At 44.5% G+C, this 26,290-nt stretch overlaps 1 protein-coding gene and 1 pseudogene across 1 annotated transcript; one reads left to right on the top strand and one right to left on the bottom strand.

Moving 5' to 3' along the window:
* Nucleotides 1–299: 299 nt before the first annotated feature.
* On the top strand, nt 300–16,184 carry LOC147987906 (uncharacterized; annotated as a pseudogene).
* A 491-nt stretch (nt 16,185–16,675) lies between these two features.
* On the bottom strand, nt 16,676–18,092 carry LOC125534669 (peroxidase 12-like). Its single transcript, XM_048697830.2, has 2 exons — nt 17,776–18,092; nt 16,676–17,695 (listed from the first exon to the last, which is right to left on the bottom strand). The coding sequence occupies exons 1-2, from the start codon at nt 18,001–18,003 to the stop codon at nt 16,883–16,885; spliced, it is 1,041 nt and encodes a 346-aa protein (XP_048553787.1). The 5' UTR covers nt 18,004–18,092; the 3' UTR covers nt 16,676–16,882.
* Nucleotides 18,093–26,290: the final 8,198 nt, after the last annotated feature.

Raw genomic sequence — 26,290 nt, 5'->3', positions numbered from 1 at the left:
TGGAGCGTTGGATGGACCCGAACGGCGGCAACCGGCTCGGCACCTCGCCTCGCGCCTATTTAAGGCCTCCCCGACCCCGTCTCTCTTCACCAGCAGCCTCCTCGTCCTCCCAGAGCCCCGCCCAGCTTCTTCCCCGAGCCCCAGAGTCCCTCATCGCTCTCCACTGCCGCCATGGCCGTCGGCCCCCTGCCTCCTAAATTCGTGAAATGCCAGCCTCTCCCCTCCCTTCTGACCTCACCAGAGTTTGCCCCTAGCCACCCCTATCTCCCCCGTACCATCAGCCCCTCACCTATGCCACTATGGCCGCGGGACCTCTGGTGCCCGACACCGCCGTCTGCTCTGTTGAAGTCGCCGCCTCTTCTGCCCCCCTCGGCGTCCGTGTCCAGCCGGGATGGAAGCGACGCTCCCTCCCAAGCTCGTTGGTGGCCGCTGTGTCCTGCATGGTGGCCGGAGTCGGCCGGGCTCACGCCGGCGCCAGCGACCCCACCTATGTGCTGCGTTCGAGCGTCGGAGGAAGAAGATGGAGGCGGAAAAAATCCTATACAACCGGGTCGTAAGGACCCAGTCGTGAGACCCACTTCAGCGTGCGCCAACTGGCCGTACGAATCTCAACGCAACAACTAGCTTCATCCCCATTTCCCTCTTTCCAAATCGCGATTCCTATCTCTCCAGCGCCACAAAAATCCAGCCGCGGTCACGCCATTCTCGTCACTGCCTTACGGCATGCAGCACCTGCACCACCTTCCCCTGGGATGCTCGCCACCGACGGTGCTGGGCGCGGTGGCGCCAATCAGCGGCCATGGCCAGCTCCCGTTCGGGCAGGGGCAGCATGGGCAAGGGCAGGTAGTCAGTAGGTAGTGTTCGGGCAGCAGCAGAACTAGCTGCTGAATGGCGAGGCCAGCCGCTCGAGGATAGCATCGGCGGGTGGTCAGGCAGGGAGCACGGCGGAGCAGGCGTGAGCGTGGTTTTGATTACTCTGGTCGCTCTAGTTGTGTGCTCTATTCATCTACATCCGTTTACTCTGTTGAAACTGACAAAAGACGGTCAGCAGCATGACAAAAGGAAGACAGAAGAACAACAATCTGCTGTTAAGCATGCCTCTGTTGATCAGGATTCGCATTCAGTGCTTTCTACAAATGATGAGAAGTTGTTTAGCACTACCGCGCCTGACACCGTCGGCAGCGAGGTTTCCAGATCAAAGCCACCGTGCCGTCAGAGAGAATGTCATGACCGGCGGCTGTATTTTTGGGGCGTCGGAGAGATAGGAAACGTGATTTGAAGATAGGGAAGTGGGGAAGGAGAGATCTGTTGCGTTGAGATTCGGACACCAGTTGGCGCATGCTAGAGTGGGTCTCGCGGCTGGGTCCATACGACCCGGTCGTATAGGATTTTTTTCCAGAGAGAAGAGATGCGCGGGACCCACCTATAAGCGGCACAAGGCACGGCCCCACCACTGCCAACGTGGATAAGTGGAAGCGCACTTCAGAAAGTACGTTTACCCATGGAGTAAGCGTATTCTACCTCTGCTTAGCCAAAAATACGTTTTCGCTATATGAACGCGTTTTCTCTGAAATGCGCTTTCTCTTTTTCCAGCCACCGGCCGAACCCCCTGTTTTGTGAACGATCACCCATTAGCAACAAAAAAGCACATATTTTTATTTGTTTTTCTGCTAACGAACGAACGGCCGTATCTTTTCAACCATGACTCCAAATGAGGTGATTCCAAAGCCCACTTCTTCATCTCGTCGAGCCTGTTCTGTTGGTATCATTTTCACCATGTGTTAACATTCTGAAAATGACCATTGTGCCCTTGCCCTAATCAGCCCCTTCCGAGAGAGAACGTTTTTCCGGTGATTCTTTCTGCAAGCTTCTCGCACTTCTTCCCGGTGAATCCATCCCTCCCAGGCAAGCCACACCCACCATTTGCATGGTTGCAATGTAGTGACATGGTTTACTTATTTAAACTTATTTAAAATATTGCATTAGCTATGTGTGATTTGTTCATGGCATTTTGGAGTTGTTTCGATCTTGCTATTGCCATGATGTTGCTTGGAGTTATGGACTAATATTTTGCAGCTTATGTGGATGACATGTTGCCATTGGATTATTAGTGGCTTATATTATGGTTATTTTCATGATGGTAGTTGATATTATGCTTTGTAGTATTACTTTGGATGTCATGTTGCCATTGGATTATTAGTGGCTAGTATTATTTCATCCTGATGATAGTTGATACTATGTTTTGGAGTACGATTTTGGAGATGATGCTTGCATGTGGATCTTAGCTGGATAGCTTGTCCTTGCTATTGGAGTATTAGTATTATCGTTCTTGGATTCATCATGATAGTAGTGTTATGCTATCATCGGAGTATTTTGGTATGACAATATTATGCTTTGGATTAGTTGTTGGATATTGCTATGACTTGGATTATAGGTTGATAGATGACATCAGGGTATCAGATATCACTGTTATATTTTGGGGACAAATTCCGTCATTTCGTTGGTCAGGTGCCACCTAACCGGGCTTTTCCAGTGCAACTACATTTGCCTTTTATGGGAAGGCCCTAATGCGGTCTATTGTCATGTCTCTCGCCGGTGCCTCTAACGAGGGAAGGTCATGGGCATGCGGTACCCTAGCCTGGTAAACAGACATAACCTTGTGTGCTCGTGGTTGGTATTGAGATCTCTTGTCCCCGTTTGGGACCATTTTTGGTTTTGCCACAACGGTGGTCGTTGGATGTCTTTGGGTAGACATCGGGGCCACCCATGACTTAGCCCAGAGGGGAGTTTGTCGGAGTGGCTGGGAGAGTGTCATGGCAGTAGATCGGTTTTGTCGGAACACCGTTGGTCCACCCGAATGGGAGTGCGAGGCCATGAGTTCCGTGGTGTGGGTAGAATGTGCTAACCTCTACAGAGTGTGTGTGTTTAATCTATCGATAGCTGTGTCCTCGGTCATGGGCACATTTCATACTAGGTCACACCATTCGATCAACACTCACATGACGGAATGACTTATAGGTGATTTATACAATGATATATTATGAGCAGTAACAGTTTGGAGGATGCCGATGATGATGTTGAGATGATCTTGAGGATGATCACTCAGTTGTTATGTGGTCACGAGGTGATCATGTGGGTGTTTTGATCACAAGGTGACCAGGTGGATCACGAGGTGATCGAGATGGTATATTACTTGGCCGGATAGCCAATAGTGAGATGGTTATTGAGATTGGAGATGTTGGTTTATCAGTATTGTAGTAGTTTCATATCATGCTTAGCAGTTGATTTCATATCATAGTAGTTGTTAATTAGTTAACCTGTTTAATGCTATGTTGTTGTCTTGCCTTGATGCTTTTGGTTGTTGTGAGCTTGCAAGTACATTCGATGTACTGACCTGGCGTGTCATGCCAGATTGTCGGTGATGCCGTGATTGATTGATTGCTTGTCGAGATTTCCGCGCGTGCGTGCTAGATCGTGTCCCAGCCAGAGTCCCTGTGGAGTTCACCACATTCGTCGTTGTTCCGCTGCTACGAGTTGTCCCGCTGCTAGCATAGAGCAAGTGTAGCATCGCCGGCGTAGTGTCACCGTGCTGATGTGATTCTTTGTAACATCAGACCCTGGTATTATTATCCTTTGTAATAAGAGCTGTTTTGTTCTATGTCAAGCAGTGTCATATTCCAGACACTTCTCCTCGATCTCTGGGCTAGAATACGGGGCGTTCCGGTTTCTTTGAGCCGAGCTCAAAACCTCATTTTGGTCACTTTTACACACTTTAAGTTTGATGTTTTTATTTAGTCCAAAAATTTAAAATTTCATATATCATATACATTATCAACATCTTTGTTGAATTAGTGCACCCACATGATTCACAATTGTGTTAAGTGTGTTGGGACACAAGAGATTATATGTATCATGATCACATGCTAGATAGTCAAGTGTTAGCTACACCATGGATGTCATGCGATAGTCGAGATTGCTAAAGGATTATGTCGTCTAGGAAAAACTTTTGAAGGCGGGTGGGAGAGACAACGTCTGAAGTATTTGATAAGCTCTATGAGCCAAAAAAACAAACCAAAGTTAAGCCTAACTTAACACCCCATATCTCCTCGAAGATAACGGTGTCATGATGCTTTCAAAGATACTGATAGCACGTGAACATGAAGGTGGATGATGTTCAAGTGGCGACCCAGGTGTTGGTGGGGTAAATATCATTGACCAATCCCCAAAATTGATATGCAACATCGCGACCGAAGATGAGATGATCGATTTTCCATCAACATCGTAGAGGGGGCATTCACACTAGGCCATATATATGACATGCTTACGAAGGATCAAAGATGAAATCGGTTGATGATATTGTGATGCCATCGAAGCATCACATGTGGTAGATCTGCCATCCGCAACTGGTTCATAGAAGAGGCATTCTATGATATGTAGAATATATTGTCAATTGATTTGACAGTGTTAATACATGTCTAACAACATTGTCAATTAGTTTGGCACGAGGGAACAATCATGAATAGTTCACATACAATTTACTTGATCATTGGAGGTGTTGTGCATTGGTGGGATCAAATGCTTAATTTGTGTAGGGTTAATATGCCTCCCAACTAATGTTAATATGCATCTTATTGACACTAGCTATGATCAATCTAGCTTTGCGTATTGAGAAAATTTAAATAACGTAACCTTTTTAGTTATTTTATTATACCCAAGGGAGGATACAACATCACAACATGATTGGATTTACCCTTATCCACAATAACTGAAAAAATAGCCGGTGTATTTTATTATTCGAAGGTATAAGTTCTTTGCAATTGGACGGTTATAAGTTGAATTTGGTTTGTTTATCATTGGAGGCGTTAACATGACGACTACTCAACCTAGTAATGAATACCGAAAGATGATATTATGCTCCTAATATAAAATCAATGTACTATGATGTATACATGTTGATGTATCTACACATAAATTTATCAAAACAATTGGCAATGGTATAAGTATATATTTGAACATCAAAACTATTTGATGAACAAACAGTAGTGGCAGCAGCAGCAGTGAAGGTGCTTTTTTAAGCTCTCGAGCTCAGTTTAACTGTGTCGTAGTATAGTAGTGCACAAAACAAGTACCATGCCATAGTTTGCGATATCAAGCTAGGAAGTAGTGCACAAAGCAAGTACCATGCCATTGTTTGCGATATCTGTTGGGTTTCGTAGTAATTTCAAAAAAATTCCTACGCACACGCAAGATCATGGTGATGCATAGCAACGAGAGGGGAGAGTGTTGTCTACGTACCCACGCAGACCGACTGCGGAAGCGTTGACACAACGTAGAGGAAGTAGTCGTACGTCTTCACGATCCAACCGATCAAGCACCGAAACTACGGCACCTCCGAGTTCGAGCACACGTTCAGCTCGATGACGATCCCCGGACTCCGATCCAGCAAAGTTTCGGGGAAGAGTTCTGTCAGCACAACGGCGTGGTGACGATCTTGATGTACTACAGCAGCAGGGCTTCGCTTAAACTCCGCTACAGTATTATCGAGGACTATGGTGGCTGGGGGCGCCGCACACGGCTAAGGAATAGATCACGTGGATCAACTTGTGTGTTCTTTGGGGTGTCCTGCCTCTGTATATAAAGGACTAGAGGGGGGAGGCTGGCCGGCCAAGGGAGGGCGCGCCAGGAGAGTCCTGCTCCCTCTGGGAGTAGGATTCCCCCCCCCAATCCTAGTTGGAATAGGATTCCTTGAGGGGGGAAAGAGAGAGAGGGGGCCGGCCACCTCTCCTAGTCCTAATAGGACTAGGGGAAGGGGGGAGGTGCACAGCCACCTTGGGCTGCCCCTTTCTCCTTTCCACTAAAGCCCACTAAGGCCCATATAGCTCCCGGGGGGTTCCGGTAACCTCCCGGTACTCCGATAAAATCCCAATTTCACCCGGAACACTTCCGATATCCAAACATAGGCTTCCAATATATCAATCTTTACGTCTCGACCATTTCGAGACTCCTCGTCATGTCCGTGATCACATCCGGGACTTCGAACAACCTTCGGTACATCAAAATGCATAAACTCATAATATAACTGCCATCGTAACCTTAAGCGTGCGGACCCTACGGGTTCGAGAACAATGTAGACATGACCGAGACACGTCTCCGGTCAATAACCAATAGCGGGACCTGGATGCCCATATTGGCTCCTACATATTCTACAAAGATCTTTATCGGTCAGACCGCATAACAACATACGTTGTTCCCTTTGTCATCGGTATGTTACTTGCCCGAGATTCGATCATCGGTATCCAATACCTAGTTCAATCTCGTTACTGGCAAGTCTCTTTACTCGTTCCATAATACATCATCTCACAACTAACATATTAGTTGTAATGCTTGCAAGGCTTATGTGATGTGCATTACCGAGAGGGCCCAGAGATACCTCTCCGACAATCGGAGTGACAAATCCTAATCTCGAAATACGCCAACCCAACATGTACCTTTGGAGACACCTGTAGTACTCCTTTATAATCACCCAGTTACGTTGTGACGTTTGGTAGTACCCAAAGTGTTCCTCCGGTAAACGGGAGTTGCATAATCTCATAGTTATAGGAACATGTATAAGTCATGAAGAAAGCAATAGCAACATACTAAACGATCGGGTGCTAAGCTAATGGAATGGGTCATGTCAATCAGATCATTCAACTAATGATGTGACCTCGTTAATCAAATAACAACACTTTGTTCATGGTCAGGAAACATAACCATCTTTGATTAACGAGCTAGTCAAGTAGAGGCATACTAGTGACACTAAGTTTGTCTATGTATTCACACATGTATTATGTTTCCGGTTAATACAATTCTAGCATGAATAATAAACATTTATCATGATATAAGGAAATAAATAATAACTTTATTATTGCCTCTAGGGCATATTTCCTTCAGTCTCCCACTTGCACTAGAGTCAATAATCTAGATTACACTGTAATGATTCTAACACCCATGGAGCCTTGGTGCTGATCATGTTTTGCTCGTGGAAGAGGCTTAGTCAACGGGTCTGCAACATTCAGATCCGTATGTATCTTGCAAATCTCTATGTCTCCCACCTGGACTAGATCCCGGATGGAGTTGAAGCGTCTCTTGATGTGCTTGGTCCTTTTGTGAAATCTGGATTCCTTTGCCAAGGCAATTGCACCAGTATTGTCACAAAAGATTTTCATTGGACCCGATGCACTAGGTATGACACCTAGATCGGATATGAACTCCTTCATCCAGACTCCTTCGTTCACTGCTTCCGAAGCAGCTATGTACTCCACTTCACATGTAGATCCCGCTACGACGCTTTGTTTAGAACTGCACCAACTGACAACTCCACCGTTTAATGTAAACACGTATCCGGTTTGCGATTTAGAATCGCCCGGATCAGTGTCAAAGCTTGCATCAACGTAACCTTTTACGGTGAGCTCTTTGTCACCTCCATATACAAGAAACATATCCTTAGTCCTTTTCAGGTATTTCAGGATGTTCTTGACCGCTGTCCAGTGATCCACTCCTGGATTACTTTGGTACCTCCCTGCTAAACTTATAGCAAGGCACACATCAGGTCTGGTACACAGCATTGCATACATGATAGAGCCTATGGCTGAAGCATAGGGAACATCTTTCATTTTCTCTCTATCTTCTGCAGTGGTCGGGCATTGAGTCTTACTCAACTTCACACCTTGTAACACAGGCAAGAACCCTTTCTTTGCTTGATCCATTTTGAACTTCTTCAAAACTTTGTCAAGGTATGTGCTTTGTGAAAGTCCAATTAAGCGTCTTGATCTATCTCTATAGATCTTCATGCCTAATATGTAAGCAGCTTCACCGAGGTCTTTCATTGAAAAACTCTTATTCAAGTATCCCTTTATGCTATCCAGAAATTCTATATCATTTCCAATTAGTAATATGTCATCCACATATAATATCAGAAATGCTACAGAGCTCCCACTCACTTTCTTGTAAATACAGGCTTCTCCGAAAGTCTGTATAAAACCAAATGCTTTGATCACACTATCAAAGCGTTTATTCCAACTCCGAGAGGCTTGCACCAGTCCATAAATGGATCGCTGGAGCTTGCACACTTTGTTAGCTCCCTTTGGATCGACAAAACCTTCCGGTTGCATCATATACAACTCTTCTTCCAGAAATCCATTCAGGAATGCAGTTTTGACATCTATCTGCCAAATTTCATAATCATAAAATGCGGCAATCGCTAACATGATTCGGACAGACTTAAGCATCGCTACAGGTGAGAAAGTCTCATCGTAGTCAACCCCTTGAACTTGTCGAAAACCTTTCGCGACAAGTCGAGCTTTGTAGACAGTAACATTACCATCAGCGTCAGTCTTTTTCTTGAAGATCCATTTATTCTCAATTGCTTGCCGATCATCGGGCAAGTCAACCAAAGTCCATACTTTGTTCTCATACATGGATCCCATCTCAGAATTTATGGCTTCAAGCCACTTTGCGGAATCTGGGCTCACTATCGCTTCTTCATAGTTCGTAGGTTCATCATGATCTAGTAGCATGACTTCCAGAACAGGATTACCGTACCACTCTGGTGCGGATCTTACTCTGGTTGATCTACGAGGTTCAGTAGTATCTTGATCTAAAGTTTCATGATCATTATCATTAGCTTCCTCACTAACTGGTGTAGGTGTCACTGAAACAGTTTTCTGTGATGTACTACTTTCCAGTAAGGGAGCAGGTACAGTTACCTCGTCAAGTTCTACTTTCCTCCCACTCCTTTCGAGAGAAACTCCTTCTCTAGAAAGGATCCATTCTTAGCAACGAATGTCTTGCCTTCGGATCTGTGATAGAAGGTGTACCCAACAGTCTCCTTTGGGTATCCTATGAAGACACATTTCTCCGATTTGGGTTCGAGCTTATCAGGTTGAAGCTTTTTCACATAAGCATCGCAGCCCCAAACTTTAAGAAACGACAACTTTGGTTTCTTGCCAAACCATAGTTCATAAGGTGTCGTCTCAACGGATTTTGATGGTGCCCTATTTAACGTGAATGCGGCCGTCTCTTAAGCATAACCCCAAAACGATAGCGGTAAATCTGTAAGAGACATCATAGATCGCACCATATCTAGTAAAGTACGATTACGACATTCGGACACACCATTACGCTGTGGTGTTCCGAGTGGCGTGAGTTGCGAAACTATTCCACAGTTTTTCAAATGTACACCAAACTTGTAACTCAAATATTCTCCTCCACGATCAAATCGTAGAAACTTTATTTTCTTGTTACGATGATCTTCAACTTCACTCTGAAATTCTTTGAACTTTTCAAATGTTTCAGACTTATGTTTCATTAAGTAGATATACTCATATCTGCTTAAATCATCTGTGAAGGTGAGAAAATAACGATATCCGCCACGAGCCTCAATATTCATCGGACCACATACATCGGTATGTATGATTTCCAACAAATCTGTTGCTCTCTCCATAGTACCGGAGAATGGTGTTTTAGTCATCTTGCCCATGAGGCACGGTTCGCAAGTACCAAGTGATTCATAATCAAGTGGTTCCAAAAGTCCATCAGTATGGAGTTTCTTCATGCACTTTACACCGATATGACCTAAACGACAGTGCCACAAATAAGTTGCACTTTCATTATCAACTCTGCATCTTTTGGCTTCAACATTATGAATATGTGTATTACTACTATCGAGATTCAATAAGAATAGACCACTCTTCAAGGGTGCATGACCATAAAAGATATTACTCATATAAATAGAACAACCATTATTCTCTGATTTAAATGAATAACCGTCTCGCATTAAACAAGATCCAGATATAATGTTCATGCTCAACGCTGGCACCAAATAACAATTATTTAGGTCTAATACTAATCCCGAAGGTAGATGTAGAGGTAGCGTGCCGACCGCGATCACATCGACTTTGGAACCGTTTCCCACACGCATCGTCACCTCGTCCTTCGCCAGTGTTCGCTTAATCTGTAGTCCCTGTTTCGAGTTGCAAATATTAGCAACAGAACCAGTATCAAATACCTAGGTGCTACTGCGAGCTCTAGTAAGGTACACATCAATAACATGTATATCACATATACCTTTGTTCACCTTGCCATCCTTCTTATCCGCCAAATACTTGGGGCAGTTCCGCTTCCAGTGACCAGTCTGCTTGCAGTAGAAGCACTCAGTTTCAGGCTTAGGTCCAGACTTGGGTTTCTTCTCCTGAGCAGCAACTTGCTTGCTGTTCTTCTTGAAGTTCCCCTTCTTCTTCCCTTTGCCCTTTTTCTTGAAACTAGTGGTCTTGTTAACCATCAACACTTGATGCTCCTTCTTGATTTCTACCTCCGCAGCTTTCAGCATTGCGAAGAGCTCGGGAATAGTCTTGTTCATCCCTTGCATATTATAGTTCATCACGAAGCTCTTGTAGCTTGGTGGCAGTGATTGGAGAATTCTGCCAATGACGCAATCATCCGAAAGATTAACTCCCAATTGAATCAAGTGATTATTATACCCAGACATTTTGAGTATATGCTCACTGACAGAACTGTTCTCCTCCATCTTGCAGCTATAGAACTTATTGGAGACTTCATATCTCTCAATCCGGGCATTTGCTTGAAATATTAACTTCAACTCCTGGAATATCTCATATGCTCCATGACGTTCAAAACGTCGTTGAAGTCCCGATTCTAAGTCGTAAAGCATGGCACACTGAACTATCGAGTAGTCATCAGCTTTGCTCTGCCAGACGTTCATAACATCTGGTGTTGCTCCAGCAGCAGGCCTGGCACCTAGCGGTGCTTCCAGGACGTGATTCTTCTGAGCAGCAATGAGGATAATCCTCAAGTTACGGACCCAGTCCGTATAATTGCTACCATCATCTTTCAACTTTGCTTTCTCAAGGAACGCATTAAAATTCAACGGAACAACAGCACGAGCCATCTATCTACAATCAACATAAACAAGCAAGATACTATCAGGTACTAAGTTCATGATAAGTTTAAGTTCAATTAATCAAATTACTTAAGAACTCCCACTTAGATAGACATCCCTCTAATCCTCTAAGTGATCACGTGATCCAAATCAACTAAACCATAACCGATCATCACGTGAGATGGAGTAGTTTTCAATGGTGAACATCGTTATGTTGATCATATCTACTATATGATTCACGCTCGACCTTTCGGTCTCCGTGTTCCGAGGCCATATCTGCATATGCTAGGCTCGTCAAGTTTAACCTGAGTATTCTGCGTGTGCAAAACTGTCTTGCACCCGTTGTAGATGGACGTAGAGCTTATCACACCCGATCATCACGTGGTGTCTGGGCACGACGAACTTTGGCAACGGTGCATACTCAGGGAGAACACTTCTTGATAATTTAGTGAGAGATCATCTTATAATGCTACCGTCAATCAAAGCAAGATAAGATGCATAAAAGGATAAACATCACATGCAATCAATATAAGTGATATGATATGGCCATCATCATCTTGTGCTTGTGATCTCCATCTCCGAAGCACCGTCATGATCACCATCGTCACCGGCGCGACACCTTGATCTCCATCGTAGCATCGTTGTCGTCTCGCCAATCTTATGCTTCCACGACTATCACTACCGTTTAGTAATAAAGTAAAGCATTACATCGCGATTGCATTGCATACAATAAAGCGACAACCATATGGCTCCTGCCAGTTGCTGATAACTCGGTTACAAAACATGATCATCTCATACAATAAAATTCAGCATCATGCCTTGACCATATCACATCACAACATGCCCTGCAAAAACAAGTTAGACGTCCTCTACTTTGTTGTTGCAAGTTTTACGTGGCTGCTACGGGCTTAAGCAAGAACCAATCTCACCTACGCATCAAAACCACAACGATAGTTTGTCAAATAGACTCCGTTTTAACCTTCGCAAGGACCGGGCGTAGCCACACTTGGTTCAACTAAAGTTGGAGAGACAGTCGCCCGCAAGCCACCTATGTGCAAAGCACGTCGGGGGAACCAGTCTCGCGTAAGCGTACGCGTAATGTTGGTCCGGGTCGTCTCGTCCAACAATGCCGCTGAACCAAAGTATGACATGCTGGTAGGCAGTATGACTTATATCGCCCACAACTCACTTGTGTTCTACTCGTGCATATAACATCAACATAAATAACCTAGGCTCGGATGCCACTGTTGGGTTTCGTAGTAATTTCAAAAAAATTCCTACGCACACGCAAGAGATGCATAGCAACGAGAGGGGAGAGTGTTGTCTACGTACCCACGCAGACCGACTGCGGAAGCGTTGACACAACGTAGAGGAAGTAGTCGTACGTCTTCACGATCCAACCGATCAAGCACCGAAACTACGGCACCTCCGAGTTCGAGCACACGTTCAGCTCGATGACGATCCCCGGACTCCGATCCAGCAAAGTGTCGGGGAAGAGTTCCGTCAGCACGACGGCGTGGTGACGATCTTGATGTACTATAGCAGCAGGGCTTCGCTTAAACTCCGCTACAGTATTATCGAGGACTATGGTGGCTGGGGGCGCCGCACACGGCTAAGGAATAGATCACGTGGATCAACTTGTGTGTTCTTTGGGGTGCACTGCCTCTGTATATAAAGGACTAGAGGGGGGAGGCTGGCCGGCCAAGGGAGGGCGCGCCAGGAGAGTCCTACTCCCTCTGGGAGTAGGATTCCCCCCCCCCCCCAATCCTAGTTGGTATAGGATTCCTTGAGGGGGGAAAGAGAGAGAGAGGGGGCCGGCCACCTCTCCTAGTCCTAATAGGACTAGGGGAAGGGGGGAGGCGCACAGCCACCTTGGGCTGCCCCTTTCTCCTTTCCACTAAAGCCCACTAAGGCCCATATAGCTCCCGGGGGGTTCCGGTAACCTCCCGGTACTCCGGTAAAATCCCGATTTCACCCGGAACACTTCCGATATCCAAACATAGGCTTCCAATATATCAATCTTTACGTCTCGACCATTTCGAGACTCCTCGTCATGTCCGTGATCACATCCGGGACTCCGAACAACCTTCGGTACATCAAAATGCATAAACTCATAATATAACTGTCATCGTAGCCTTAAGCGTGCGGACCCTACGGGTTCGAGAACAATGTAGACATGACCGAGACACGTCTCCGGTCAATAACCAATAGCGGGACCTGGATGCCCATATTGGCTCCTACATATTCTACGAAGATCTTTATCGGTCAGATCGCATAACAACATACGTTGTTCCCTTTGTCATCGGTATGTTACTTGCCCGAGATTCGATCGTCGGTATCCAATACCTAGTTCAATCTCGTTACCGGCAAGTCTCTTTACTCGTTCCGTAATACATCATCTCACAACTAACATATTAGTTGTAATGCTTGCAAGGCTTATGTGATGTGCATTACCGAGAGGGCCCAGAGATACCTCTCCGACAATCGGAGTGACAAATCCTAATCTCGAAATACGCCAACCCAACATGTACCTTTGGAGACACCTGTAGTACTCCTTTATAATCACCCAGTTACGTTGTGACGTTTGGTAGTACCCAAAGTGTTCCTCCGGTAAACGGGAGTTGCATAATCTCATAGTTATAGGAACATGTATAAGTCATGAAGAAAGCAATAGCAACATACTAAACGATCGGGTGCTAAGCTAATGGAATGGGTCATGTCAATCAGATCATTCAACTAATGATGTGACCTCGTTAATCAAATAACAACACTTTGTTCATGGTCAGGAAACATAACCATCTTTGATTAACGAGCTAGTCAAGTAGAGGCATACTAGTGACACTAAGTTTGTCTATGTATTCACACATGTATTATGTTTCCGGTTAATACAATTCTAGCATGAATAATAAACATTTATCATGATATAAGGAAATAAATAATAACTTTATTATTGCCTCTAGGGCATATTTCCTTCAATATCAAGCTAGGATTACCCACCCAGTCTCACTTCAGAACTTCTTCTCGAACTTCCACTCGCTTAACTGTGACATCTCTAGCATGAACCGGGCCTTGATTATTCTTCTCCCTAAGAGTATCGAGGCGTGATCCCCTGCGGATTTCCGACCCATCTCACTGCAGAACTGCCCTATTAAGGGTATTTCTAAACTTTTAACCAGCCGTCTAAAACCTCTAATCCCTCTCTTGGTCCACGCCCATCAAACAGGGTTTATCTTTGGGTGCAATATCTCCGAAAACTTCCTCTATGCTGCCGATATTCTTCACTGTTGTGCCAAACGCAAAGCTCCCACTCTTGTGATCAAACTCTATTTCCGAAAGGCCTTCGACTTTGTTTGTTGGACATCGCTTCTGCACACTTTAAAGATTATAGGCTTCCCCCATTGTTGGTGTGACTGGATCGAAGCACTCCTTGCCACTGGCTCCACTGCCATTATGCTTAACGGAGTTCCTGGTAAATGGATACAGTGCAAAAATGGTCTTCGTCAAGGTGACCCGATTTCCCCCTACCTCTTTATCATCATTGCAGACATCCTGCAGCAAATGATTATAAAAGCTAACAATGATGGCCTCTTATTTCACCCCCTTTGCTCGCATTTACCCTGCCCCATCTTGCAATACGCCGACGATACCCTCATCATAGTCAAAGCTACTCCCGATGCCGCTAAACTCTTAAAGGCTATCATAGAAGACTTTGCTGCGGCCACTGGACTCCAGATCAACTTCACAAAAACGACCTTCATCCCCCTAAATGTTGGCCCTGATGAGGCCGCAACCCTTGCTGCTGACCTAGCCACCAACATCGCCTCCTTTCCGCAAACCTACCTCGGCCTTCCTCTCTCCCCGCATAAGCTACTCCCGTCGACTTTCCAACCAGTTATAGACCGCTGGGACACTTACCTCTCCGGTTGGTGCGCTTTGCTTCTTTCTCGCGGAGGCAAACTTGTCCTTCTTTCTCGCGGAGGCAAACTTGTCCTTCTTTCTGCCGCCCTACATAGTTTGCCCACATACTTTATGCTCTGTTTTCTCTCCCCACCGAGGTTATAGAGGCTATCGATAAACGTAGACGCAGCTTTTTCTGGTCTAATGATGAGACTTGCTCCGGAGCGAAATGCTTGATTGCTTGGGACAAGGTCTGTACTCCTCGAGCGGCAGGTGGTCTAGGTGTTAAGAACTTGCGTGCACAAAATTTTTGTCTACTGCTGAAATTTTCTTACAAATTCCTTCATGCCAACAACTTACCTTTGGAAGGATTGGGTCCTCCACCACTCACCTCTCCACATAGGGCTTGGCAAGAACAGCTCCTTCCTTGCCAAGACCATTTTTAAACACCTACAGAGTTTGAGAGAGATTTTCCATTGCACTGTTGGCGATGGACGCTCCACCTTCTTTTTGTTAGATCGTTGGCTACAGCCAGAACCTCTGGTTGTAGTCTTCCCAGCTCTTTCCTCCCACCATACCAACCAAAATGCACTAGTAGCCACTATTTTACATGATGGGATCGAACTTGCCCTTCGTAATCGTTTAACCTCTACTGCGATCGCAGAGCTTGCCTCTCTGAACTCTTTGTTGCGGAATGTTCTCCCCTCTCGGGTATTGGACTCTAGGCGGCTACTTAATGGAGATGCTTTCTCTACCCGGGGAGCTTATACCACACTATCTGCCCAGCTTGCTGATCCGATACTCTCGGCTATTTTGGGAATCACGAGTCCCAAAGAAAATAATGATATTTGGTTGGTTGCTATACCTTGATCGGTTGAACACTCGGCAGAACCTGCGTGAGAAAACCATCCTGGACTCGGATGTCTGCCCTCGGTGCAACAACTCGATGGAGGATCGCGACCATCTCATCTTCTCCTGCCCAGCTGCTCGCCGGATTTGGCAACTGCTTGGTCTCCGGCCGCTTGCCACGCCCATCGCTGATCTCTTCTCCACCACGCTCCCGTCGACGCTGCCTGCCACCGTTTGGCCCTTTATGTTGCTTCTCATTTTGTGGAAGATTTGGGATGCTAGGAACAAGAAGGTGTTCCAGAACCTTGAACTTGATGCAACCCAGACTCTAGTTGCTATTCTAGATGATTTAATTATTTGGTCTCGCCGTCTTAAGACTGAGACACTACGAGGACACGCCGGTGTGTGGTGTGATTTCCTCTCTTCCCGCAATTTCAAAAAATATTACCCACCCAGTAGTACAATAGGAATCGTTCACCCGGGCACAATAAAAATATGATGTATAATAAGGTGTTTGTTAGTCTTATCTCTAGTAGCTAAATATACCATACATGGATGCACTTAAATATGCTGTCAGAGATAACGTTGCTAAGATATACTTATAAGAAACAGAAAAGGTAATTCATTTTTCTTCTGATTTATTTCTCCTTCATGGTAGAACAAACTACCAACACCAAGACGAAGGAAAAAGAAAACACAACGATGCATGATTTGTAGATGAACCCAGTCAGGCTATCCCCAGCTGGCCATCCAAACCACAAAATAGGCCATATCAGCAACCTGCCGATAACCTAGGGAGACTTAGAAGTTTCACCGAGCATCACTCTCCTCATCCTAGGAAAGCCACAAACCCGGTCTCCAGGACGAATTTCTAACGTAACACAGTGAACACAGGTACACAGAACACTCCCAGTGACATGGTAGCATACAGTAGCACTCACAGTGACATGGCACCATTTCTGGTCTTGCAGCTTAGTGATGTGGGAAATCTAAAAAAGACATTACGATGTTACTGAAGATATTAAACGGATGTCCAAAAAGAACCTACCTCGATCGATTCTATGCTAGGAAGCATACGGATTGACCCCTCATCTTATTGACTAGATAGCACGGCACACTAACAGAAACACATCTACTTCACCACCGTGCGTGCCTCACACAGTTCACTCATGAACTCTACGTTACATCGAACAACTCTTACATGTCGGCGGCGATCCCCTCGTCATCGCCGGCGGCGGCGGCCTGGATGCGTGGGGGAGTGCCGCGGACGGCGCATCTGACCCGGATCTCGCCCTTGTCGCCGGTGAGCAGGTCCATGTTGACCATCTTGGCCATGGACCTGGCGAACTGCTCAAAGAAGGCGTCCTGGTTGAGCGAGAAGCGGGTGGCCATGCGCTTGGTGGTGGGGTGGTCGAAGAGGCCCTGGTCCGACTTGAACAGCCCCTGCCTCGCGATCAGGTCGAAGTAGTACTTGTTGTCGAAGATGTCCGGCGTGCGCACGTCGAGGTTCTGCTTCAGGGTGCCTTCGGGGGTGTCCTTGGCGCACTTGTTCCGCAGCCCCGTGGCGAACTTGGGGTCGATGGCCGGGTTCGTGTCGAAGCCATTCTTGAAGCGATCATCGAAAGCAGGGCAGTGGGCGACGCCGAAGGTGTGCGCGCCGGAGAGGGACACCAGGTCCGCCACGTCGAGGCCGCGGTCGCCGAAGGACTTGATGAGCTTGTCCACGGGGTGGAAGGGCGCCGGCAGCAGGCCGACCTGGACCGGCGACGCCGGGAAGAAGGAGTCGCGCCGGCCGAGGGCGACCTCGAAGCGGGGCCCGCCGGCCAGGACGAGCGACTCGCGGGTGGCGAGCACGGTGATGTCGGCGCACGAGACCGTGCGGCTGCAGGCGCTGTGCACGCGCATACGGATGCGGTCAATGAGGTCCAGCGCCACCCTGCGGAGCGTCTTGTTGGGGATCTCGTCCTGCTCCGTGCCGGGGCCCTCGATGAGCACCGACCCGTCGCAGCCCTGCAACATTATTATTAGGGTAAAATATGTCATGCATTTTGATACATACATACATACACATTTTCGACATGGATACGCACCTGCGGGAAGCAGTCGTGGAAGAGGATGCGGATGAGCGCCGGCGCCACGCCGGAGTCGTTCTTGAAGGCCTCCCCCACGTGGAACGCCACGATTTGCTCCAGCGGAGGGCACGTCACCGCGTGGAAGTCAGGGGACAGACCCCCGGCGGTCGCCGCCGAGAGGGACGACTGCACGGCGCAGACCAAGGCCAGGACGACCACGGCGGCCGCCGCTGCTCTAGACGCCATTGTTAGCTGCTAGCTCTGTTGCTCTAGCTGAGCTTGTTGCACCTTCGTATGAAGGTCGTGTGGCTTGCACAAGATACCCACTACCCCTCGTTATTTATAAGCTGAACGGCCAGTTACTTCCTAAGCTAGCTCGATGTGTGTGTGATCCACACGATCGACTAGTTGAAGAGAGAGGGAGACTCATTACCAAAGTGGAACGACAAGGTGCATGTGCCGGTCGCATGGACCAAGGTCGGAAAAATCGAATGGTGCCGCGCGATTGACGCAGCTAGGCAATGGCAATGGTTACCGGGGCCTCGGCACGTGCCACTTCCTTCAACTTTCCTGCATCCTGGTTTGTATATGCATTTGCAGCTGACAACCCACTAGACACATACTATTTTTATTTTTATTTTTGCGATCGACACATACTATATTTGTAAGGCAAAAGGTACATCGCTCGACCGATTCCATGCATGGAATACCGAGTAGGGACTTGTTAATCTGGCAGCGGCATGATTTACGGATCACGCCAGCTCCGGCATCGATCCAAGTTGGATCTGCTTAACGGATATGGAATCGTTTTGCACGACGCCTAGCTACAAGCTGAGTCATTAGAGGTGTGGTTAGTTGGGGATCCACAAAGGTGGCGTCTTATCTCTCGAACGATGCATGCAAAGCTACGTGCCACTTGCACTCTTGCACGACAAAAGCCGCTGCAAGTTCGCGGCCCGGCAACGTGCTGCTGCACACTGTACCATTACATTACTACTCGTATATTACAGTAGTACGGAGTAGTTTACTGATGGCTACACTGGATCGGGTCAGTCATGGCCGTGAACGCGTGCGTCCTTACCCAAAAGGTCATGCCTCTTCGATCGTCGCGCGCCCATCTGATAGAAAAGACTAAACAATATAATGTAAAATTACACAAGCAGTCATGATGTTTCTGGGGGATTTTTTGTCCCTGAAGCGAGTGGGACCTCGAACAATGGCAAATCGAGCTTGCAGCACACCAAATGCCCTCTCAATAGACAAGCTTCTTGTGCTTCGGCAAAAAAATTTGTGTTTCTTGGTTTTGGGGTCACTAATGGTCTTCACAAATGTTGACCATGAAGGATAAATACAATCGACAAGATAGTACCACATGGATAGTCATGGCGATTGACGGTATAGTTGCAAGCAAGAGCTTTGCCACTAACTAGCTGAGCAAATAGATGATCACTGCAAAACATTGATATCATTGAGAGACCCCGACAAACCAAAGAAACAATGCCAAATCCATAAATCATGTGAGGTCATGGCTTCAAGCACAATGGTGTGTTTACATTTGTGGCCGATATATTACCCTGCCCAAGCCACCGAGTAGTTTTTCCACAACCATTGCATGCAATCAATAATACCTAGCATGCCTGGCAATCCACTTTATTCATTCATTGCCACGAGCTTGTTTGTGTTTTCCTCATTTGGAGCTCAAAGGTACTCTGGGCCAAAAACCCTGATCATTGTCTTCGCAAAGACACTGATGCATTTGATGGTGGTATCTTCTCGAACGTGAAGATATTCATCCACGTAGTCAGCGGGAACACCATATGCAATCACTCTTATCACCGCCGATATTTTTTGATATGCACTAAAGCCAAGCAAACAGGCGGCATTCCTGGGGTGAGTGAAAAAATGGATATTCTGCTCGCAAGCTTCAACGATGCGCACGAAAAGAGACCTGCGCATTCTGTATCGCATACGAAATAGATGAGCCTTGAACACTTGTGCATTGAAGTGATTGAAAATGTGTGCATTGAAGATGTGAGGGTCGACCTTGAACACTTGTCTTCATGCTCATGGAAACAATGCAAATCTTTTCATGGAAGTTGCATATAAAAAATAATTATCCCCTTATATATATACCACCGTACCATAAAAATAAAAGAGCCAAGAGGTTTGCCTTTAGGATGTTGCAATTACATGTTTGTTAAGTGTTGTGCAGAAACATAAATTTTTACTCAAGTATTTGAATTTCTTATCTATAATGGAACATGATCAATTCCTGATAATTTTACAGAGTATTGAATTACAAATTCTCTGCTGTGTCCTAATTTTGTAGAATAGTTTGAGTCACAAAAGTATGCATCATAATTAAATTACTATAGACTCATCTGGTTTTGGCAGGTTGTTGTTATAGTTTTGTTATCAGCTTGTTCTAGAGTTTTCATGGCTTATATTAGGAATATAAATTGTGAAAACAATATTCTACAGTAGCTAATGTTTGAAAATAATTATCCAACTTATCTTGATAGTACATGATTGGGTGATTTATTTTCATCTGTACTAACCTCTCTCACGATTTCTGTTGAGTTTTGTGCGGAAGAAGCTTTTAAGGTCAGGTGTATACATCGAGAGGGATTCAAGGGACAAAAAAATACCTAAGAAATTAAATCCAATCACATCAGTCTGTGCATACGGCTTGGCATAGGATCTTGGCGACAGTCGTGTCTCCCCCGACCTCGAGATTCTAACCATCTATATCTACGCCGCTGCCCTCGGCTTTGGGCACACAACTCGCATTCAACATGTCGCTCTCCTTGCGCTCCATGTTTTAGGCTTTCTTGGTCTTTTTCCTTGGTTTCCTCTATTTTCTCTAGTTTCCGTTGTTTCCCCGCCGGTTTTCTTCATTTTTTTATTGGTTTTCACTAGGCTTTTTCTTTTTTTTCCTCTTCTTCGTTCGCTTTGTTTCTCTCATAAACTTCATTGGTTTTATTTGTTTCCCTTTGTTTCTTTCTCAGTTTTCATAACTCTTCATTCTTTTATCGTGGTTTTCTTCGGATTTTTTCTTTGGTTTCCTTTGTTGCTTTTTTAATTTTTGTTGGTTTTCTTTGTTTTTCTTTGTTTCCTTGCATTTTTTTCTTCATTTTTCTATGATTTCTTTGCTTTCTTTATTTCTTTCCCAGTTTTCGCTGGTTTTTTCTTTCCTTTCTTTATTTCTTTGTCTTTCTTTGGGTGTTTTTTCGTTTCCTTTGTATTTCTTTTTTTTCTTTTTGGTTTTCACTGTTTACATTCTTTAGCACTGTTTTAATGGCAGTAATATTCCTTCAAATACAATGTAAATTCTATGAAAACATCAAGAACAATTTATTACATGTTTACCATTTTTAAAATACAGAACTAGTTTTTTAATACAATGTATGTTGGGTATATATACCACTGGGTGGTAGGATGGATTTTGTATGTCTACTTTTATACAATGTATGTTGTGCCTTTTTTGTATACATCGGGAACATTTATTTTACGTATTTAACATTTTGTAAATACATGATCAACATTTTTACATGCACATTGTATACTTTTGGTATACATATTCGATACATGAGAAACATTTTTTGTATACACATTTTTGAAATTCTTGATTAATATTTTTCAAATACTTGATTACATTTTTATACACATTTTAGATATGTTCTTATACATGAGAAACAAATTTCTATACACATTTAACATTTTTAAATAATTTTGAATACTTATTTATGATTTTCAAAATTTTTGATTAATATTTTAAAATACAAATTCGAATTTCTAATCATGTTATTTACGGTTTTTATACATTTTTCGTGTACATGAGAAATATTTTTTATACACACTTAACATTTTTCAAATGCTTGATTAGAACATTTCCAAATGATTTATGCATAGTGTTTTTGTAATATATATATATATATATATATATATATAATTTTTGGAAGTATAAAAAAAGTTAAAAACGAAGAAAGAAATCAAACAAGGAATATAGAAAACCTAAATAAAGATAGAAAATAATGAAGCTGTGGCCTGCGGCCTGCGGCCTCCTGCGCACTGGGCCGACCCAGCCTTGCGCTCGCCCAGGCGAGGCTGCCCTACTTGTCGCATTAAGCAAGACATAGGGGCGTCCAAAAACTGGAGGTTCTCAATATTGTTCATTCTGTCGAATAGTTATTCTCCGATTCTGTCGAATACTGGAGGTTCTAGTTTGGTTGTTACTGTTTTTTTTTCTGCATTTTCATTTTACTGGCTTTCCTTTTCTTTCATTTTTTTCCTTTTAGAAAAGCTTCCTTTAAAGAATGTTTGGGAATATTCAAAAGTAATACCAAGTTTTAAAAGTGTTCATGTTGTCAAATATTATTGGGAGTTTCCAAAACTATTTCCGTTTTCAAAATTTGTTAACAAAGATAAAAAAACTTTCAATAATTCTAAATATGTTCGTTTTGTCCCCAAAATTGTGTCTAATTTCAAAAATGCTCTTGTTTTCAATAATTTTCGCTAATTCAAAATTATTTGGCAATTTCAAAAATCTTTCATGCTTTCATAATTTGTTCATAAAATGCAAAACAATTGTTGCATTAAAAAACTCCTCTTACAAAAATGTCCGTGTTTTAAAAAATGTTCAAATTTTGTAGAAAATGCACAAGCAATAACCGGTTAACCACAGTGTCAGTTCTCTGCGATAAACCTGTTTGTTACAGTGATCCGGATCACTACAGTGCTCGATCACTGCCTGACTACAATGGGTTGGCTTAGTAGGGCGCACCTGTGCGAATCTTTGTCTTCTTGATGCAATGTGCGTGATATAAGTTTTTTTTACATCAAAATGCGTGACATAAGTGCTCCTGTTGTGGAGAGTCTATGTCTCACTTATTGCTAGGCAGACGTCCATCTAGTATGTACGATTTTTCTATTTTTTTTCATTTTTGTTTTCTCTTTGTGTTTGTATATATTTCAGAACTCTTCTAAATTTTGTTCTTACATTTATTTATATTCTTAAAATCAATACCTTTTAATTTAAATTATAAAACAGTTAATTGTGCATTTGAAATTTTTTTTTCATGCGGTGTAAAATATTTGTTCAGGGAATTTTAAAAAATGTATGTACCATTAAAAAATGACACATTTAAAAATTGGGAAAGGTCGGTATGTGCCACTGCCGAAGTTGCATATTCGAATTCTGCCACTCAAACTTGCATATTTCGGTCCATGACTAACGCTCGCGGAAATAATTAGGTTCATGCCACTTCACGCTGTCTGCGCCAATTGTTGTTCTTTTGTTATCAACTTTTGTTGTTTCCTTGCATATTATATTGGACACACCACTTTGCCACGTCAATCATAGCGAGGAAGAGATGCATTTGACTTTCGTTGTCAGTATGCCTTCCTTTTTTAGGTGCTTTGACTTATTTTCTCTTCTATGGGTCCCACCACATGTCATGTTAATAGTATCTCCCAAACATCTCTGTAAACCCACGGACTCCACCGTCTATATAAAGGGAGGACAAGGGACCTCCATGAGCATCTATTCTCAGATAGTAACTCTCGGTAGCAATATCATACACCATTGTAACCCCTCGCACGAGGTATCCCGCCACCATGAATAATCAAAACAAACATGATGTAGGGTATTACTTTCCGGAGGCCCGAAACTACGTAAAACCCTTGTGCAACTTTAGATCTAAGACTTCTAGCTGCGCTTGGACCCCTACCGATGGATCTGACGGTATTTCGCACCGTCAGGGTCCTCGGCCCGTCCCATTGGTCGTGTGACGATGTGATGAGTGACCCCCAATCCGGGACACCGTCACATGGCCTTGCAGATTAACTTCCTTTCTTCGATCGATACTTGGTTGGATGAAGCGATATTGACAACAATCAAAAGACATGGCGCAGTGGGGTACTCATCTTCCTTACGTGGAATGCCTGGAAAGAGAGAAACCAACACGTCTTCAAGGGTACGAGAATGACTCATGCTAAGGTGGCACACCTCGCCTATATAATATCTTGCAAAGGGCCATGGTGTTTCGAGCAAGAGTACCCCATAATCAGGAGTGATTGGTATGCGGTTTAGATATGTTGTGTGTGTGTGTGTGCATGGGATGTGTATGTATGGGGGGAGGGGGGGGGGGTCTGCCATGTCCGTTTCTTGCAAACATGTTGCCATAAACACCCTGCTTTTATTAACTTGGGAAAATGATTACATCATTAATCAAAAGGGCGAGAAGCTCCGCATGTGCTTCCTCCATCCATGCACTACAAATAGTCTTTATAGCCATCTTGGTTAATTTGTGTGCTGCTACATTTGCCTCTCCATAGCAATGCTCAATGTTAATCTAGGTAAATTCACAAGATGTGGAACTCAATGTTAATCTTCGTAAACTCATAAGATAAGTGGAGGCTGTCATAAAAAATGGCAGCAACATTTCCACTGGAAAATTAGGGTCGGAAATACTAAAATAAATGCAGAAAATATTCACACCCGTGTCAAATTTAGGACTTGAACCCGGTGGGTTTCTTGCACCACAAGAAACCTATATAATCATCTAAATTATGCTTAGTTCCGCCTATGGAGGGAATTTTCATTCCTTTTTCTTGCGAAAAGGCAATTTTGATTCCATGTTGGCCAGAATCTATTGATTTTTTATTTCGTTGGTTGGATTGCTGCCGGTACGTATTACTATCGTAGTATACCATCAAATGAAATACGTACAGTTCAGTTGTGTCGCAGATGCGTACATAAAACGCTATACGTACGTGACAACAGTTTTTGCAATTATATAAAAAGTTTGTTTTAATGTCGGTGGTGAAGCGTACAATGTACAAACAACTGGAGTCGGCCACGGCCCGTTCTGAACCGACTCCGATTAATTCTCTATTACTATTAAACAATCAAACAAGAACTTTCTTAGGTGTACCCTGCAATTAGCCCCATAACACCGCACGAACCATAAACACCGTACGATTAGACCCACAAATCTCAATCTAACGGTCATCCCTGATCTAATAGTTCCATTGTGTGGACTTGGCAATTTTCGATGACTGACCATACACCGCCATCCAGAAGCCTTCCCTCGAACTACCGGTTCGGCCACCCCTACGATCACGCACCCGCATCGTAATCCCTCCTCCAATCACGCAAGGCCCACAGAAAAAAGGAAACTGATGTCCGCGCAGACTGCTCCATCTCCGGCGCTGTCTCTTCTTCCCAACCCTCCATCCGGCCAAAGATTGTACTTCGGCTAGAGCGATTGCCCAGGTGCAGACAAGCGATGCAGTCAACGCCTGGCGGCGGCGGCAACTCGATGCAGGGAATGGTGATGGCCAAGGCGTGCACTCCGGCGGGGCTGGCGTGGATCTGGCGGAAGGCAGACGGTTCGGGTCAACGATGGGCGGCGCCGGCGAGTCGGAGGGACGGCGGTGGCGGCTGAGCTCCTCCATGGCCTGCTGCGTTTCCAGGGAGAGAGAGCTTCGAAGGTGAGGAGATAGAGAAGAACGGATGGAAGGGAGAGGAGGAAGGGCAGGGGCGCAACGGCCTCGACGGTGAACCACCGGTGGCCACGGACTCCGGCGAGAGGCAGCGCATGGCACCGGCGCGAGCCTATGGTTGTGCATATTGGGTATGTATATGGATCGCTATCAAACCTGCTTACAAAAGATTGGCATGATTTATCCTGCTGTTGGCTATATCTGAAGTATTAGTACGTACCAAATCAATGATTCTTTGTGTTTTCAGGCCACATGCATGTTGATTCCGTCAACACAACACAACACTGGGATCCCTGTAGGTAGAAGCATAAGAATAAGACTGGTCCTCTGATCCCCGTAGGCCTTCAATGCCCATTTCTAAGGCGCCCCTGATTTAATAGGTATTGTTTGTTTGCAAGTTTGCATTGCTGGCAGATTTTGTTAACCACATCTTTGAGATTTTTTTCCCGTTGATTTTGGTACAGAAACCGAATTACAATACCTCTGTAAATTTTGCTTTACTTTGGTAGTTTGGTACAAATTCATTCTCTAGACTGACAACATTTTGTTGGCAAGAGTGTCAAATTTATTTCTGTATGTACTTGCCTCCTTTCGTTTGTTATTAAAAAAAATACCTCCTTTGATTTAAAGGAATCTTGTAGAAATTTATCATTATGTCAAAATGGTTATGATCTGCTATATCTCTATCACCTCCTTGTTGTTGCTTTATCTGTCATTCACAACTCATAACAGATGTTTCATGTAGCCCAGGAAGAAGTGACTAAGAGGGTGGCACAGATAGAAAATATCAATGAGGTACGGCCCTTTTCTTTTCTCTATGCCTCCCTTGACTTGGAAGCATAATTCTTGAAGGCTCCATTTATCATGCTTTGTAGTAGATGCAGATTAGAAATTTCTTCGTATTACAATACACTTTATGCCTCCTTTTCTTTTCTTTATGCCTCCCTTGATTAGAAATTCTTGAAGGCTTCATCCTGGAAGTTGATTTTAAATCTATTTGTATGACCACTTTGTGTAGTTGTTTTAT

This window comes from Triticum urartu, chromosome 2A (assembly GCF_056163025.1).
Source record: "Triticum urartu cultivar PI428250 chromosome 2A, HENAU_Tu73, whole genome shotgun sequence".
Classification (NCBI taxonomy): domain Eukaryota; kingdom Viridiplantae; phylum Streptophyta; class Magnoliopsida; order Poales; family Poaceae; genus Triticum; species Triticum urartu.
This window is presented reverse-complemented; position numbering and strand designations above follow the sequence as displayed.